This window comes from Cloeon dipterum, chromosome 3, assembly GCF_949628265.1.
Source record: "Cloeon dipterum chromosome 3, ieCloDipt1.1, whole genome shotgun sequence".
Classification (NCBI taxonomy): domain Eukaryota; kingdom Metazoa; phylum Arthropoda; class Insecta; order Ephemeroptera; family Baetidae; genus Cloeon; species Cloeon dipterum.
In genome coordinates, this window is record NC_088788.1 from 4,684,128 (window position 1) to 4,703,533 (window position 19,406).

Here is a 19,406-nt window from a genome sequence, read left to right on the forward strand (position 1 = left end):
AATGCTAGCTCTCACCGCGACTACACACATATAGTTGAATCCGGTTAGGTTCGATTGTATCGCTAACTTTCTGTTTACGACGCACGCGTCCCTACATTGTTCATTTGAAATGGGAAAGCACTGCGGTTGCCAACACAAGTTTCAAACTTCATCTCTGATGTTTACCGCTATTTCATTTCATCCGTGAAAGTTATTCATATTTTCTTTTATAGCATTCACTCATGCATAAATCAAGTTTCAATCGGAATAAATTGCAAGAAGGAAATTTTTTATTTAAAAGAAATTTAAAAGAATGGATTTTATTGGGTTGAGTTGCTGCCTTCAGAAAGGAGCAAGGATATTTTGAGATAAGAATTTTCGTGACAAAGAAAGTAGAATTCCATTGTTTAAGGAGGAAATTTTGTTGCAGGGAGAACAAATGATAAGATTTCCCAAGATTTCATCACTCCTCAACTTTTTAATTCAAACTTTTCGCACTCAGCAGTTGCTCGTTTCATTTCCTGCATATAACAATAAATCAAACTGTAGGAACTGTAATATCGATATATTCAGTTTTGCAGGAAGATTCTTATAGGTAATAAAAACAGATGATGGATGTACAAGCTGAACAGAAACGTGTATGTTCACTTCTTGTAGCAAACGATCCTGGTTTAAATTCCGTGCAGAGTAGTGCCATTATTAAATTATTCTTTTACATGCTGTCAATTCATAATTTTTTTTATTTGTTAAAAGTGAATATCCACCCATAAAATTGAATTAGGGAGTTTTATTGGTCAGTAAATCAATATTTCCATTTCTAATAATCAAGGCAATATTCCATAATCCATGATCTCTCGGCATGAACGAGGGAAATTAAAATATTAATTGATATTCAACAGCGGGGGCCAGATGTGGGATAAAATTGGTTCCCACTGCGCAGATCCAAGATGGCGTCTGAATGAGGGAAACAAAAAGCTCTCTTTGGATTGTCGCACGAGTGTCAAGAGTTTGTTTTTACAATCCAAAAGACACAATTAGCACAAGTAAAGCAAATTATGCGTCACAATGTTGACTAAAACTGGGTTCGTTTCGCGCATTTTCACGTGACCGTTTTTTCGCGCCATACTCCACCGGACGCCATATCTGCGCGTCACACGAATCTGGACCCCGCTGATATTCAATATATATGCAATTGATTTTCATCTCCTATTGACTGCAATATTTGCTAAATAGATACGTATATGATCTTGCAAAGCCTTGATAAGATATTAAAAAATACAAATAAAATTCGTGATGCTTAAAAGTTGTCACTCGACTCGGATATTAAAAGAAAGAATTTATTTTGCGGAAATTCATCGGAAGTCTCAACTCATAGCAAACTGGTCTCAAAACTTGGCCAAATTGTTAATAAAACTCTGAAAAAGTTTCTTTTGCCATGAATGAGAGCGGAATTCATGCTGGGCTGACTTGGATCTTCAAAATCCGATGGCGGCAATCGAAGTGGCTGGTGTCGGGAGCAGCAGGCCAACTTTTTGAAAAGAGCCGCACGTGCACAATTCCCACGACGTGTCTGCTTTTTGCGCAGATAATTGCCGCCAACGTGCGGCCAAGTGTGGCACCGGGCCGATTCTTCTGTATCACCCACACATAAAAAGCTGGTGCCATATTGTGCGTGTACGACGCGCCGCTGTCAAGGTGCGAGAGCTTTTGCAAAGCGCCCGCCCGGGAATAGAAGCTGTTTGTCGAGAGCGACAAATTATTTTGCCTCGTCGCCACGCAAAATCAACTCACTCGCTCGGCATTGTGTTTATTTTCCGAGGATTTTTGAGCCCGCACACAGCACACAGGCCATGCTCAATTCATACGTTTGTGTTTGCAAAGCTCATCAAACATCGCTTTTCCGTCCAAAACGTCCTACGCGAATGTGAAAACACACACACACCAACGCATTGCGTGTGTAATTAACGGGCTTTGCTCGTTTATTTTGCAATGATAATGTTTCCTTTTTGCAGAGGGCTTATAAATTTTCTCCTGCGGATTACTGTCATAATATATAACGGATGCGCGTAATCAAACAGTGCAGTATTTAACAGTGGATTTAATACAAAAAATAAAATTCTAAAATAATTTATATTTTGGATATAGACCCGCGAGATATCCATCACTACGCACTCTTTGGACCAAACGTTAATTCAAGCGAGATCTTCCTGCATATTGCAGCGGGGGCTAGATTCGTGCGACGCGCAGACATGGCGTCCGGTGGAGTATGGCGCGGAAAAACGGTCACGTGAAAATGCGCGAAAAGAAGCAAGTTTTCGTCAATATTATGACATGATTTGCATTACTTTTGGAACGTAAAAACAAACTCTTGACACTCGTACGGCAATACAAAGAGAGCGTTTTGCTTCCCACATTCAGACGCCATCTTGGATCTGCGCAGTGCGAACCAATTTTATCGCGCATCTGGACCCCACTGGCATATTGTAAAATTTTGGTTTGCACAGCTGCAAGAAGATTGAGCAGCAATTTATTTCCTGCTCAACGACAGAAAACAATTCGCAGGACTCGCTGCGATCAGTACTAAAGTCGATCGATACTGTGAGGAGCTAAATTTTTATTTTGCAGATTATATTACAGGTTTGAGCCTACTGTCCAATACTAAAATAATAATTCTTCTCAGCCGAACATCCTTAAATTAATTCCAATTTGTTTGTAACTAAAATCAATTGGCCATGCAATCTTTAATGGAATGCTTCAAGTTGTAGACGCGAAATAAATGGCATTTCATTTACATATACACCAAACAGTTCCGCGAGCACCCTGGGAAAATTAATTTAGTTGATGGGAGTCGGGTGGTGCGTGCCGCTGCTGCTGTTTTAAGAGCGCTATCTATTGCCGGCCAAACAGCAATAAAATGAACGAAACGAATGAACAATTGTTGTCAAGCGCCAAGAGGGTTGCTTGCCTGCTTGCACACCCCGGCGATAAGGGAAGCGCGCAGTTAAAATGCAAACAGAAAGCCATATTGGTGCGAGCGAGCGAGTGCGAGTGTGTGTGTGATACACGTATTTACACTGCGCCGCCAACTCTCGGATGGCATCTTTGGCGCTCGCCAAGCCGCGATAATAGGAGATGCCTGCTTGCTCTCGCTCCTCGCCGCCACCATTACCACCAGGCCTCCACTCGGTGTTGAGTTATTTTTTGCTTACTTAAATTTATTTCCCAACTGTATCGCGATGAATGTCATGAAAAATATGCAGCAGGATAGCTTTGTTGGCTTTTAGGAGTGTTTTGTTGTTTAAAGTGGAATGATACTGGGCAACAATTGAAAATTATTTGAATTGTTGGATGCCATAAACAATTGATCGATAAACAATTTGTTCAACAATTTGCAATAATAAAAAAGGACCTTCCTACAATAAAAATTCAAATTTTGCCAATTTTCTCCAAAATTTAGAGTGCTTGAACATATTATCTTGGCACATTCCGATTCCTCTCGTCGAGATCTGTCCAACGGTGTATGTCACTTATTGGGGAAACTCTTGGTTTTGAAATTAAATCGGATTTCAAGTAAGGAGACAGCCATTACCATTTGAAAAGCACGGTAACTTTCCAGCCAATTTTCTCAAAAAATTACAGCGCTCCTTAGGTCAATTTATGCTTTAACTGAATCCTAAGGGAAGAGTTTATGCATTGGCAACAAGTATTTTCCAGGCTTTTCCAGTATCATTCCTCTTTAAATGGAATATTAAAGAAAAAACAGATTATTTAATTATTAATCATTATTCTTTCAGGTTTTTTAAAATGAAAAAATTGTTGATTATCAATTTTAGTTATTATGAACGTTTTTAAATATTCAGTATTGAAGAATGACGAAAATGTATTATAATTTAAATAAATTAGACGAAATTTAATATCTATAATGTACACAAATATTTCTGCCGGACACCAGTAATTTTAATGATGAAGCGTATGTTAGATCCATGTCCTCTTTTAGAAGTTTTCAGTTAATTTTGGAATTTTTATAGACCTTTGCCAACGATCAGAAATTGGCAATTTCATAAATATTTTCTGCCATAATGTCACTTCCTCTTAATCAATTCTTTGATTTTCTTTGTTTATTCCTTGTATTCTATAAAAAAAAAAAATGCCAACAGTTATTTTATCCTTTCAATTTGATGTACGGCCGCCTGCGAGAGACACTATTTCTTGTGCAACCTGCTGGACGTGCACGTCATGCCGGCTGCATAAGTATCCCCTGAAAATTTGTGCTTGCGTCTGTCAGACGGGCGGGCGTGCGAGAAAAGTGGTGTAAGCAGTTGGCGTCACCACGCAGATAACGACTTCCGCGGCAGGTGACGCGCGCAAACCCAATCTCAATAAAAGTCGTGTCGAACGCACCTGCCCACCAATTCAGATAGCAAAGTACACACTGGCGGTACGGCAACCTAATTTCCTACCCGATGATGTGCAATTTTACCCTCTTTTTATGCTCTCGCGCTCGTGTTTGCTTCTCGGCAGGACCGAAATTCTTTCTGCCCGCACAAATATATATTTCTTCATTCGATGCGAATTTGCGAGAGGGAATTCATAAAATCGGTCCAGCATAAAACTTGTATTTTTTTTTATCAAGAATATAACTGCTAATTCAATAGTTAAACTCAGTTTACAATGCTTTTTGTAAAATAAAAACACTGTAAATTTCGGAGTTAATTAGAAAAAAAGCAAAAGGCCCTGTTTTAAAGTGGAATGATACAGGGCAACCATTGAAAATTAGTTAAATTGTTGGATGCCTTAAACAATTGATCGATAAACTATTTGTTCAACAATTTGCAAAAATAAAAACGGACCTTCCTACAGTAAAAATTCAAATTTTGCCAATTTTCTCCAAAATTTCGAGTGCTTGAACATATTTTCTTGGCATATTGCGATTCCTCTCGTCGAGATCTGTCCAACGGTGAATGCCACTTATTGGGGAAATTCTTGGTTTTGAAATTAAATCGGATTTCAAGTAAGGAGACAGCCATTGTCATTTGAAAAGCATGGTAGCTTTCTAGCCAATTTTCTCAAAAAATTACAGAGCTTCTTAGGTCAATCTAGGCTTTTACTGAATCCTAAGGGATGAGTTTATGCATTTTCCACTTCCCTTAATCCCATGAGTTCAAGAAATAATGTCCCAAATTTGCTATTAGGGTTGGAACCATGCGTTGATTTACTAAAATTAGAAAGAAGTTTGAGTTAAAAACTTCACCTTTTTGTTTCAGGCCCACAACAAGCTTGTCGCAGACCTGGACGACCTGAAGGCTGAGGTGGTGGAGACGCAGAGCTTCGCGAATGACCCTTCGGAGGCGGTGGCCAAACTGCGCGCCAAGGATGTGCGGATCGTGCTGGGCAACTTCAACGAGACCTGGGCGCGGAGCGTGCTGTGCGAGGCGCTCAAGCAGGGCATGATTGGCAGGAAACACCAGTGGCTCCTCATGGGCACTTACAGGTAGGGGACACTTTTATTTCCTCGTAAAATTCGGCCGCCGTATATACCTTTTCCACTCGACTGTCTGATTCTGGGGTTCGCTCTCGGATATAAGGGCTGGGTTTAGCGTTATACGAGAGAAGCCCTGAAATGAGTACAGTTTATTTGCCCTCAAAATAAAACTCTTCTTCTCACATAAAAAATACCTAAAAAGCTCGAAAACCAAAATATCACTTAAAGAGAGAGAATAAATTGAATTAATTCTCAGTTGTGTAGCGTTTTATTAAAAAATAAATAAATAAAACATTTCTCTTGTCCGTGCCACGAGGTAATGGACGCGAATCAGCGGTTCTGACTAATTTCAAAACTAACAATTGCTGAAAAACTACTTTTAAAATTTCCAGACCATAACTAAAACGATTTATCTTGGTTACTTCTAAACAAAATATTTGCCTCACGTTTAAAATAATGTTATTAAGTTAAACTCATTTAGGTAAGTTATGAAAAAAAATCCAAGCTAAAATTCATTAAACATTTTTAGCGAGCGTTGGTGGGAGGACGAGCCTCGGCTGGACATTTTCGAGGACGTGACCCCTCGACCTGGCGAGTGCAACTCTGACCAGCTGCGGGAGGCCCTGGAAGGCGTAATCCTGACCGACCTGCTGCCCCTGAGCACCAGCGGCGACGTCACAGTTGCGGGCATTGTGAGTGCATTTTGCCGAAGCAAAAAATTTTGTAATAATTATGGGGTTGTTTGTTATTCCGGGCAACGGCTGCACGCCTCATCAATTAGCTAATCTGGCCGAATGGTGTGTGCGTCTCTGGCCGCGTTCCAAGAATGCAAACAGGCGAAAAACACGCTTTTTTCGTGTCGCCGTCGCCCCCCCCAAAAAATGGGCAAGAATTTGCGGGGCGGAGAGAGCGATTTTCCGCTCGCACACAACAAAGGAGCCCGCTGATAGGAGTAATTGCTCCGAGCTTTCTCCCGAACGAGATCAAAAGGCACCTTCACGCACTTCTTTCTCTCTGCGAAAATTCCGTTTGAAAGGAGCCATTTTTGAACTTGTTTGGAGCTTCACCTCCGACCTTTGCGGCGCCGAAGGGTCTGCTTCCAGGCATTTCATCGCTGCAATTAATTTCATTAATTAGAAGTCAAAAAAAACTTTTCTCCTCGGAGTCTTCGAATTCCCGAAAAGATCGACGTCACGATGCTTTTTTTTCTCTCCGCGAAAATGAGATTTCTTTCTTCGTGCGGCTGTGTGCGCTATTATAGAAACGAAAACGAATTCTCGGCTAGAATAAATTGCATGCGAACGGGAAGGTCGCCGGCAGTGCAGGATCTGTTCCATAAAACGAGAAATGGCGGCGACGCGCGCTTATCTCATTAAAAACGAGCTGCTCAAAAGTTCTGGCGGCTACACGATACATATATATTTATGTACCTGTGCTGCTGGTTCATTTCCTCCACTGCTTTTTCAGAGATCGCTGCAAAACTTTTCCTAACTTGCCTCTATCTCTTCATTCCATCTTTTGTACGGTTTAATTAGGGAGGAAGGGCGATAAAAGCCGGAATGATTTTGACGGCATGGGAAATATTCGCGTTAGATTTGATAAATCGCTTGCTTTATATATGCCTGACGTTTCAAAGCATTTTTGTAATTGAGGAGTCCTTTGAGAGCAGAGCTTTACGGCATCTTTCGCTGAATACATAAGATTAATTTAAATTATTCAGAGACGTGTTGACGTCTTCTCCCCAGGGAACCATTTTAGTGTCTACCCTTAATTTTGGAGTGAAATGTTTTTTATAGGCAAAATGAGCGACGTTAAAGCATAAAGGAAATGAGAATATTATAATATTAGCTTAATATCTCCTCTATATTTTATCGGTGAACGAAAATGTTGAAATTACCGATCTCCTTACTTCATAGAAAAACCTTTTAACTTTGTTTCAATTTTTGTTTGCTCCAAAAATTTAACCTAATTACGTCTTGAGAGAACACACCAGCAAGATTCAATCTGAAACAAATGTGGAAGAGGCCAAAACTGGTATTGAAAGGTACACAAACCATAAAACGTTAAGTAAATGGCCAGTTTTTTGTTTCAAAACCGTCCAGTTCTTATCGAAATTAGAAAATTGAAGCTATTTTATATTTTGTTGTCATTTGCAATTAAAGAAAAATGCAACCAAATATTTCGGATTGATATTAATGGTTCATTTGATGAAGCTCCTCTCAAAATATAGTAATAAATTACACGTTAAGGCGTACAAATATCATTACTTTGAAGATAACTTTAAATGTTTTGACTAACTAAATGGATTCACGGGATATTTTGATGGTTTAAGACGGTTTCTAGCTCCAAAGATAATTAAAGTGTGTCAAAAAAGTCATAAAAATACGTGATTCCTGTTTTTATAGGGCATCAAATATAATTAAGTCGCACAGAAAAAATATAATTACGAATTCGGAACCAAAAATGGGGAAAATATATAAAAAAAATGCTTCTTAGAAGTTTGTTGCACGGCAGGTTTCCCCGCCAAAGAGCCAAATTTCCCGAGCTGTTGCGAACTTGCGATAAGCCCGACTTTGCGTAGTGAAAAAGCGGTCAAATCCTGCCCGATAAAAAAACGCCTTAGCCCGTGAGTCAGGCAAAAGGAGCGAAGAACGAGGACGGTGGGCTTGCCTATTATGAAATTCCGTGTTGGTACAGCGAAGAGGGTCTTACGGAAGCAGAGATCATCCATCACGCCCCTAGGATGGAAACTCGCTCGGCGGTGGCTCTTGGATAGGATAGACAAAACGCAGCTGCATGAAAAGAAACACTCACGCACGCTTACGTCTCCACGCGCAGTAAATTTATAAACGCAGTGCCGCGCGCGCGCCACGCAAGACGAGTTACTTTTCTCGGGCAGCAATTCATCATGCGTTCGCAGAGATTCTACTCGTCTGCTGCGAATTAATCCCGGTCTGACAGCCGCGCGCTTTTATCACCGCTTCCCATCTCGGAGGAAACGTGTGCAGCGTTCGTTTGCCATTATTTAATCGGTCGTTTCCGCCGTGATGGCGAGAAAATTGCCGCCGACGCGCGCCACAGCAAAAAGCTGCAGCACTACCTTCGGCCGTTCGTGTACAGTACACGTGCTGCCTCGTGGCAACATTAATTTCTTCATCTTTTGACAAATGGCGGAACAAATTAAAGACGGCGTTTCCCGCACCCTCGCCTCGCCCCGTTGAAAAGAGCCGTCTCTTTGTCTGACACACATATACACACACCGCGCGTTATTGTTTTATTAATTGGCGCTTCTCGCATCTTTGTTCACTCCAACTTGCTAATTTATCCAAAGAGGCTCATGCAAATTTAATCGATCCCAACTCTCACCTCTGTGTATAGTGACAAACAATGCGAGACAAATTTTAAAATTACAATTTCTGAGCTGCTTTAGATTTTAGGCATATAATCCCTTCATCTTGTATTCCGGAATACAAATTCGGCCGTCAGGGAAGGCAAAGCAAAGCATATATTCCATTATGCAATTTCCAAAGCTGCCCCTTGACGAAAGCATTGTTGAATTATTTATGAATGAAAATGCCTCCGATGCATGCAGCCGATTCAGCATCGAGCGAAACAGAAAGAACATTGAAACACAAATTCAGCCAGCGAGCTGCTATATTTACGGAAAGAGCACTTTAACCCGACTTAAAAAGATTTAAATTTTCACTTTCACGCACTTTTGAATCAGTTAACAAGCAAACACGCATGATATTCCTAATAGTTTTAATCAAAAATCGATTCCACCAAAAACATTTCAGAGCTTTTGCATGAAGGGGTTGAAAAGATGCTGGAATTAGGAGTAATTAAGACATGGTCTTCCTCGCTACCATGCACAAGCAAATCCGAAAGAACGTGTAAACAGAGTTTTTGAGACGATTTGGCGGTGTCTCACATAAACGATAACCAAGAAGGAATGGTGCCGCAACTTGCCTCAAATTGCGGTTGCCATTAATTCCATTATATTTTGGTAGATTACTGCAAATTCATGCGCAACATCACATCCGAGTCAGAAAACACATCACCTGTCACGACTAAACACAAGATCATGGGCTAATGTATGTTTCAATTCTGACTTTGACTATGATTAGAGTCAGGCAGGTGACGACGCCTCAACTGTTCCAAAATGGGATGAATTTCACGAGAACGAAGTTAGAATTGCCATATTTAATTGGTTTAGGCAAGCTCAGCTGCAATTATTAAAATCAAACATGACGTATACGACTGTTTAAAATTATCACGCCTAAAATTAAAAGCTCTTTCCAAAAGTGATTTAATTTTTATACATATGCGAAGACAAAATATTCCCCCAATTGACCAGTTGCATAAACCCTTAGTTATTGAAGTCGCCAACAGATGTTGCAACCACAGACTTTCTTAAAAATTTTGTTTTAAGCGGTCTTAAGGCATATCCGCTGCGATTTCAGACTCAATCTAGCTATTTCGCTTTTTTTTAATTAATTTGCATTTTTTGGCGTGCTGAAAACCAAAATCGGTTCAGCCATTCGCCGTAGAAACGTTGGAAAATATTTTTTTTTATTTCAAAAAATAGTTTTTCACGATTCTACGGCGATTGGCTGAACCGATTTTGGTTTTCAAAACGTCAAAAAATAGCAAATTAATTGAAGAATGCACAGTAGCTAGATTGAGTCTGAAATCGCAGCGGAAATGGTTAAAATCGAAAGTCTACGGTGGCGGCATCTAGTGGCGGCTTCAAACACTTGGGGTTTTGCAACTGGTGAATTGATTTTTTAAATTCGTGCAGTGGAACCTCTATTTTTCTCTATAGGTTAAATTCCATGTATATATTCGTTCCAAATTTAATTTACTTGCAGAGAAAATAGCCAGAATAATGTTTTCTAGGTGGTATACTGTTCAATTTAATGAAACTCCAGCTTAGTGGTTAATCCACTCTTTCATTTGTATTAACATCCCCTTCTTTCTCTTTCTCTCTCCTCACCGCAAAATCCAATTTCCCCATTGATTTTATGTGGCATTTCTTGCTTGATGCCATCTAACTTTTATCGGAGTTTCTGGACGCCGGCATCGAGTCGTATTTTCCGCCGCCTGCCCGCCTCCGCCGCCCCCGAGGCAGCCCGCTCTATTATTTTATTGTTTTGACCGACTCCTCGCCTTTTCCGCGCCATCGAGTGCCTCTCGCTGCTTTTGGTCGGAACACTGTTAAAAAGATCGCGGCGGTGGCTGTCGAGGGGGATGAAGGGGTTGGCCACTTGAGCAATCGAGCCGCAGCAGCCGCGGGGGTTGATCACCACGCATTTTGTGGCAGCGTGCCCAACTCGGACCGAACCAGAATGTCAGATAACTAACCAACACGGCCCTTTTTCATCCATTTCCTGCCGGACTCTCCAGCAAAATGTTAGATCGACCAATCTCCTTTTCCACATCCGCACACTTTTGATGTAGATGTAAGATAAAATCATGATTTCGATTGAACAATATATAGCTAACTGGTTAAAAATACAAATGAATGGAGGTGAAAAGATATGTAATGGTGCTAAATTCTCTCGTGAGAATCGTGAGAATAAGTAATGCGAAAAATATGCAGATACGCAGGTGTGTATTTCTCTGCGGCATTTAATTGAGATAGAATAAATAATGTAACTCTTCTGGTCAGCCAAACTAACTAGCCTTGGGTGGTTTGAAATTTCAACAGCTGTTGAATAAAGAATAAAAAATGAATTTATTTGCTTTGAAATGGAGAGTGAATATCTAAATAACAAAAGTATTGCAAAAAAACAGCAACAACCCTTTTGTACTTTTCCTTAAATTTCCAAATATGAACCAATAAAAAATCATTGATAGCCAAAATGCAGGAAAACTTAAATTGAATGTACGAAATTCCAGCGGGAGCCAGATTTGCGATAAAATTGGTTCGTACTGCGCAGATCCAAGATGGCGTCTGAATGTGGGAAACAAAAAGCTCTCTTTGGATTGCCGCACGAGTGTCAAGAGTTTGTTTTTACGATCCAAAAGACACAATTAGTACAAGTAATACAATTTATGTTACAATATTGACGAAAACTTGCTTCTTTTCGCGCATTTTCACGTGACCGGTTTTTCGCGCCATACTCCACAGAACCTAGACCCCGCTGCGAAATTCCATCATTTATAAATTCAGTTGCACTTAAAATATTTGGGTATTCCAGCATCAAATAACTTCACAGACAAAAATTCAGAATTGAAAAAGCTTGAAATTAAAATTTCATTTAAAAAAATGGTATGACGTGCTCTAAATACATAGGAGTATTTCACCATTGCAGAATAATTTAATTTTAAAGTTATGCTTCATGAAAATGAGTTCCTTTTACTGCCACTAATCGGGCCAACTCTTTTTGTAACATAAAAGAATTGGTTTTATGTAAAATAATGAAAATTTTGAACTGAATCCTCTCTGAGCTCTCCCACGTGCATAATTATTTCGGCCCACCCCCGCTCCATATATAAAACCTCAATTCCACCATTGCCGTCCCGCTGTACGCGCAACTAATTAACTCGCTAAAATTTCAATTTCATGATGCTGCGTGTACACATAGTCGCGGCAACTTTAATGAGTTAATTAACGGGAGCAAAAATGTTCAAAAGGCTGTAAAAGCACATTCGCAAAACAAATTAGAAGCCGAGAGAGAGGCAGTGCGAAAAACGAATATATGCTGCGTGCGTGCGTGCATCTGTATAAATTTGCACGCGTACGCTTGACAGCGGGGGCGTCCATCATGTGAGAAGTGCGAGCGACATACGCGATGAGTTCGCTAATTGAGTCGGCAACGGAAACTCACACACGCACGAGAGCTAATTAATAATGCAGCGAGCACCCATCTGCATTAATTAGTCTTTCCTGTGGCTAATGCACTCAGACATTGATTGCAAATTAGCTCTCGGAGGGAGAGTTTCGCTGTGCTAATTGAAATGAATTATTATTTTTATCCCCGTCATACGCAGCCACACGGCACGCGGCTATTATGTAAACTCATTTGGCTCGCTCGTTGTGTCGGCGCAGTGATTTCGCTAATTGCGGCTGCTCCCATTTCGTTTCCAGGTAATTCCCATGTGCCGTTCGCTTGTCAGCCTGCGAAATAGAGGCAATTCAAAATACTATATTGGATTTTTGCAGAATAGAGGAAAATTACCAAAGACTCGTTAATATGTGATTCACTTTAATTGAGTGCGGGAATCGCAGAAAAAAATATTGTGGATACAAGAGTCAAGTTGCGTAGCGATTGAGGACAATTAAAATCACTCTCTATAGGCGCTCATTATTTTCTAGAGGAATACGAGCTTCATCCCTTCTGGAAATCTTGATTTATCCCGCATAAAGGATTTACAATCCGTTAGATTGATATCGAAAAAATAAATCGGTCTCAATTTTGAAGCAAAGAACGCTCATTTATTTGTATATTATAATCAGCGGAGACCAGATTCGTGCGACGCGCAGATATGGCGTCCGGTGGAAATTGCGCGAAAAAACGGTCACGTGAAAATGCGCGAAAAGAACCAAGTTTTGGTCAATATTGTGACGCATAATTTGCATTACTTGTACTAATTGTGTCTTTTGGATCGTAAAAAAAACTCTTGACACTCGTACGGCAATCCAAAGAGAGCTTTTTGCTTCCGACGTTCAGACGCCATCTTGGATCTACGCAGTGCGAACCAATTTTCTCGCACATCTGGCTTCCGCTGATTAAAATAAAATAATGTTCGTTAAAAATTAAAAAAACCTCAAACTCTTTCAAAACATACTAAGCAAACAATTCCAGAAGATACACAGCGTGTTATTACATCTCTTAATAAGCGCAGAGATAAAATTTTAAAAACACAAAAGCTCATTCCAAATTCCCCTCAACCTGAAATTGTCTTTTTATTTCAAATTGGAGCCTGGCTCATTCCTCTATGGCTTTTTATGCGCGTCAGAATTTCTGCTCTAACAAACGAAAACACAATTTCGCGCGTGGAACAATGGAGGCCTGCTGGGAACCGGGCGCGCCCGGACAGCTTTAATTAAAGTACTGTAAAACGGACACTCGACAGACGAAAAGCCGCGTTTTTGCACTTGAAACAGAAGGCCCGTGTGCGTTTTGCGAAAGGAGCAAAAATTCGCGCTCGAATTTCGCCGCATTTCATAATCCTCTGGCTCGCTTTTTGCGGTGGTTATTTTTCGGCCCGTTTGCACCCTTGGCGTGATTTACAATTTTCCGCCTTGATTGCCGTCGCTGCGGGGCCGACCCGTTCGTCGCTGCTCACCGGTTGCATAACTAACCAGGGGTAGCCAGCCACACGTGTTAAACATTATCCACCTGAGAAGGCTCGCCCAGCCAACTGTCGCTCACCCGCCGAAAAGCTCACATGCCCCTTTTTCACTTTGAAAAATATACAAAATGAGCAAGGAGAAATTATATTTTTGTAATAATTTCTCCAACCAGCCAAAATAACTGCTAATTAAAAGAGGAATGATACTGCAGAGGCCTGGAAAATGCTTGTTGGCAATGCATAAACTCATCCCTTAGGATTCAGTTTAAGCCTAAATTGACCTATAAGAAGCACTGTAATTTTTTGAGAAAATTGGCTGGAAAGTTAGCGTGCTTTTCAAATGGTAATGGCTGTCTCCTTACTTGAAATCCGATTTAATTTCAAAACCAAGAGTTTCCCCAATAACACCGTTGGACAGATCTCGACGAGAGGAATCGGAATATGCCAAGAAAATATGTTCAAGCACTGTAAATTTCGGAGAAAATTGGCACAATTTGAATTTTTACTGTAGGAAGGTCCTTTTTTACTATTGTAAATTGTTGAACAAATTGTTTATGGCAGCCAACAATTCAAATAATTTTCAATTGTTGCCCTGTATCATTCCACTTTAATTTGATACATTTATACACTGCTTATCATAATGTTTAAAAAGACACGATACACGAATGCTTCAAAAGGAAATAGCTTCAGCGTTTGAGCTTTTAACTTGCGCGAAAGTATTTCGCAAAGAGTTACTTTGAAAACGGATATATATATATATATATATGTTTCCGTCCTCTTTTCCCTCGCGTGGCAAGTGGAAGGGCAAAACTATTCACATACATATTTTGCGGAGAGCGCAACTTTTGCTGCTGACAAGCGAATCTCGGTGTAAGAAAATCGTAACTTAATTTGCCACGGAGCAAAGTTGAAACTGCTTTGCGCGTGCACCTTACAACTTTTCTACGAATGCTGAATCCGCGCGGTGAAAATTTAGCGCAAAGTGCAGCTCCCTGAGCCGCTAATCACCTTTGCAAGAGTCGCTTAGACGCTTGGAATAAGCAGCTTACAGCTACTTTAAGATCCACTAAATGCTCCTGAAAAACAGTTTTGCGCAAGGGTGAAAAGGCCAGACGGAGTGAGAGAGAAGGAGCTAGGCACTCGAGATTCAATTAAATTCTCCCTTTTGCGCGCAACATAGTTAAATGTGTAGAAGATTTGCAGCCTCGCTCTCATGCGGGAAAAGGAGAGGCAGGCAAGGCAATAAATTATGCCCACTAAACTTGGAATTTGCGGTTCCAAGTTTCTTACGTTTGACTGACAGATTCGTTTTAAATTCAAATCCAAATAATTTACCCCTGGATGTGTTCTGAGTTTTTAAGAAATAATAGGGTTAAAATTTTAAATAAGGGGGATATTAAAACTTAATTTTTGGACGTGACAGTGAATTGTTTCTATGAATTTATGGCCGTAATTAGAGATATGCCTTGCATGCGTAGGGATTTTACAATCATTTAAAAAACCACGATGGAAAATTTTGGATCGTAAAAACAAACTCTTGACACTCGCACGGCAATCCAAAGAGAGCTTTTTGTTTCCCCCATTCAGACGCCATCTTGGATCTGCGCAGTGTGAACCAATTTTACCGCACATCTGGCCCCCCCTGGTTTGATGTAAAAATGAGGCTTAAAATCACTTACTGACCAACCTTTATGTGTATTTTTCAGACCGCAGATGAGTATAAGGCTGAATATGATTTACGGCGGGGCAGAGAGTACTCGCGATTCCACGGCTACACCTACGACGGCATCTGGACGGTGGCCCTGGCCATCCAACACGTGGCCAGGGCCATCCACCGTTTCCGCCCCAACCAAACCGTGTCCGACTTCCACTACCGGGACGTCCTCTGGGAAAACCTGTTCCTCGAGGCGCTCCGAAACACCAGCTTTGAAGGAGTCACAGTACGAAAAGCAAAAATTATTTACATGGAAAAATTGATTTCAATTGTTTAACTGGTTTGGTTTCAGGGCCCTGTGAGATTTTACAACAATGAGAGGAAGGCCAACTTTCTACTGAAACAGTTTCAAGGTAAAAAAATATATTCACTGAATTTTTGATGATTATTTCCTATGCAAAACATCGAATTTAAACGCATTGTATCATCAAAGGAATAGGGATTTCGTGTGTAAATTATTCGTCATAAAGTGGATTACGCAACGCACTCGAGTGCGGCTTTGTTACAGTTGTGACTAGGGTATTAGCTTCCGGAGACGGATTACGAATGCAAACTTTTGGCGTGGCTGCTCCATCCGCTCATGCTAAACGTACCTTGACAGATAAAAAATTTATATTTATATACTCTTTTACCGTAGTAATTGGATAATTTTGGGGAATTTTCGCTCATGCACGTGAGATTCTGATGGATGGAGGCCGTTTTTCACTCGCTTCACATTCTGTAAAATTAGGCCAGCGGAAGAGAAATGCGCCACACACAGGCATCCTGATGGAAATTAATTCTTTGTTTACCTATCTCTCTTGTTTTGTCGGGGAATAAATACGGGAAATGAAAATGAATTTATTTGCGCTTCCATTACGATTTATACCGGGAAATGTTGGAAATTTAACCGACCTACTGATTGTATTTTAATTGAATATTAATTTGTAAATAGCGGAAAATTATTTCTAGGAGCAAACTACAAATCAATCAATAATTACACTTACTTCCAACATTGAAAATTAAATTAAAGTAGCGAAAAATTCAGACTAAACTTGGCTCAAAATTCCCACTTTTATGATCCATGCAATAATTGATTAATTTATTCTGGAAACTCAGCGCATAATAGAGAAAAATTTTAAATTTTGAGTTGATTTCATTTGGTAGATGGCGAAGAAGTAAAGATTGGCGAGTTCAACGGAGTGACCGAGCAGCTGGACCTGAGTCTCGGTGAGCCGATCAAGTGGCACGGCCGCGGACCGCCGAAAGACCGCACCATCACCCTAATCGAGCACACGCGTATCGACCTGAAGCTATACGCGCTGCTCGCCACCATCTGCACCCTCGGCATCATAATGGCAATCATCTTCCTCGTCATCAACATCACCTACCGCAACCAGAGGTGCGTGACTGATAAACCATAAGTGCTAAGTAAATTTCCAGGTCTTTACGTAAAATGCAAACTAAATTATAAATACACGTTCCTTGCATTTTATACTAAAACTAAAAATTTTAGATTTAAAAACAAATGATTCCTAGTCTGCTAACAAGAGATAAGTGCCATACATTAAAAAATACGGTCATCTTAAAATATTAATTAGATTATAATTTTTTTAAACCGCTACGGAAATTAAATGAGGATTTTAAACCTAGTTTTTGGGGTCGAATCTGTGTGTTGCTTTTTCAAACATACTTGAGGCGTGCTATTTTAATGTTGAACATTCGAGTTTCACGCCAAAGGCCGTCATGCTAATGTTTTTGAACTCGCGGTTCAGCATGAGGCTGGCTGGAAAGTGTAATTATTTTTGCATTTTACATCTCACAAATATGAAATTTTTATACCGTGTTTACGAGCCCGCAAGCTGCACTTTTTATGCGAGTTTTCACACCATTTTTTTAACCAAACGACCCGTTATGCTATGAAAAGCGGATTAAAATTGCATTTATGCGCACCTTCACTCCTCTGCTTTGACGAAACATAAAAATAAAAATTTCGTCTGTGTTCTCTTTGAGTCTAGAAGAAAAATTTTAATTTCCAAACCCGTTTTGCTGCTTTTGCAGGTACATAAAAATGTCCAGTCCGTACCTGAACAACATGATCATCGTGGGCTGCATGCTGACCTACCTGAGCGTCATCTTCTTGGGCCTGGACAGCCAGCTGACGTCGGTCTCCAGCTTCCCGTACATCTGCACGGCGCGGGCGTGGCTGCTGATGTCTGGCTTTTCGCTGGCGTTCGGCTCCATGTTCTCGAAAACGTGGCGCGTGCACTCCATCTTCACTGACTTAAAACTCAACAAAAAGGTCGGAATAATGCACAAAACAATAGGGGACTCGTAATTATAATAATAAAAAAGAGGAATGTTAGCTGCAAATGAAAAAGTCGTTTTTCATCTCGTTCTGTTTGAGGAGCCAGATTTTTTTTTTTTTTTTGTTAAGAAGAAAAACACACAAAGTCTGCCGGCAAGAAGCGGCCGGTGAATTTTTCGAGTGGAACACATTTGAGGCTTGCATAAGAAACACACTGCCTTGTGTAAATTCACCGCTTCTTATCCTTTAAGTGACTTTTTGCGAGAGCACACGGCTTCCTTTACATATGTGCCGTTTGCCAGAGAGCGCGCTCTTGGCAAACAATTCCTAAGTGCTTTATAAAATAATACACCTCGGCTTCTGCCAGGTCGCTTCGAGTACACAGAATCTAACTCGGCATGATTCTCTAGAGAGATCCGGCAAAAAGATTTTCTAATTTGCTCTTGTGGAAGAGCGCAATATACACACACAGTCTTGTGCAAACACATGCGTGCGGGAAGTGTAAAAGGTCTTGCAAATCGGTTTATGCGCAATTTACCTCTCTTATTTAATATTTTAGACCGAGGAAAATGTAATAAGCATTTTTGTTGAACGGGGAGAGCAGAAAAATTGTTGATTTTTACTTTTAAAATTAAATTTAAAGATTGAAAACTGAATTCTGGACAATAATTTATATTTCTCAATCAATCATTTAGCATTGGAACAATTTCACTGCGGGTCTAGTCTTTATTCTATAAATTTAATTATGTCTTATCAGAGTTTGAATTCGTGTTTTATTTTAAAGAGTGATTAAGAGCTTTTAAAATATTTAATTTTGTAAGTAATTTTGCTTGATTTCTTCCTTCCTTAGCAAACTAAATTTTCAATAGTGCCGATGATCAAAATTAATTAATTTTAATCATTTCGGTGGTCGTCTCTTTCCTCTATGTGTGAACTTTCTTCCCAACCTTAACATTTTAAAAAATAACTAGTCCAAAAAATTAAAATTTTTGCTTCCTGCTCAACAAGATTTGCATTGCACTTTGAATGATTAACCCAATCTTCAACCCTTTCGCTCGGTCTCTCAGAGTGTGCTCTCTCTACCCTGAAAAACCACTCGTGAAACCATGAAATTTTTACGAGTCCATTTCGCCCGGGCACCATTACTATACGCAGAGAGACAGAATTATTCACTGTCTCGTCGCGAGAGAGAGAGAGAGAAAGAGACGACGACGATTTTTCACTGTCCCAGACACGGGGTCGAGCAAGAATACGCGCGGCGACCTTGTTCTCGTGTGTCATATTTGCATGCAGTGCGCCGGCTGTGCTGTGCTGGCAAAAGCAGGTTACAAAGGAGCACGCCGCCTGCAGTGCTGCCTCTGTGTTGTGAATAAAAATTTCATTTTTCCTCTCGCAGCTCTCGTGACATTTCCAGGTATGCAATATACATATGCCGGCCTCTTTTCGAGCTCGCCAAATTTCCTTTTCCAACTAAACAAAAGTGCACGGATGATTTGTGTCAAGATGATAAAAAAAAACAAATCACAAAAAAGCCGCTGTTGGTTGGTTTTGATGCCGGCCAATGCCGAGAGAGGTCATCTGTGCATGTACACCGAGAAAAGAGCGAAAAATGACATTGTAGCTCGGCTGAAAGAGCCAAAGTG

At 40.3% G+C, this 19,406-nt stretch overlaps 1 protein-coding gene across 4 annotated transcripts in view; it reads left to right on the forward strand.

Annotated features, from left to right (window-relative positions):
* The window catches only part of GABA-B-R2 (gamma-aminobutyric acid type B receptor subunit 2), a 162,239-nt gene that overhangs the window by 131,502 nt on the left and 11,331 nt on the right, over window positions 1–19,406 (forward strand). For all 4 annotated transcript variants that reach the window (XM_065483636.1, XM_065483638.1, XM_065483639.1 and 1 more), the window contains 6 exons: window positions 5,244–5,470; window positions 5,991–6,153; window positions 15,469–15,702; window positions 15,769–15,829; window positions 16,623–16,857; window positions 17,517–17,757. In XM_065483636.1, coding sequence (XP_065339708.1) covers window positions 5,244–5,470; window positions 5,991–6,153; window positions 15,469–15,702; window positions 15,769–15,829; window positions 16,623–16,857; window positions 17,517–17,757 — 1,161 coding nt within the window. The remainder of the gene's footprint in view (window positions 1–5,243; window positions 5,471–5,990; window positions 6,154–15,468; window positions 15,703–15,768; window positions 15,830–16,622; window positions 16,858–17,516; window positions 17,758–19,406) is intronic.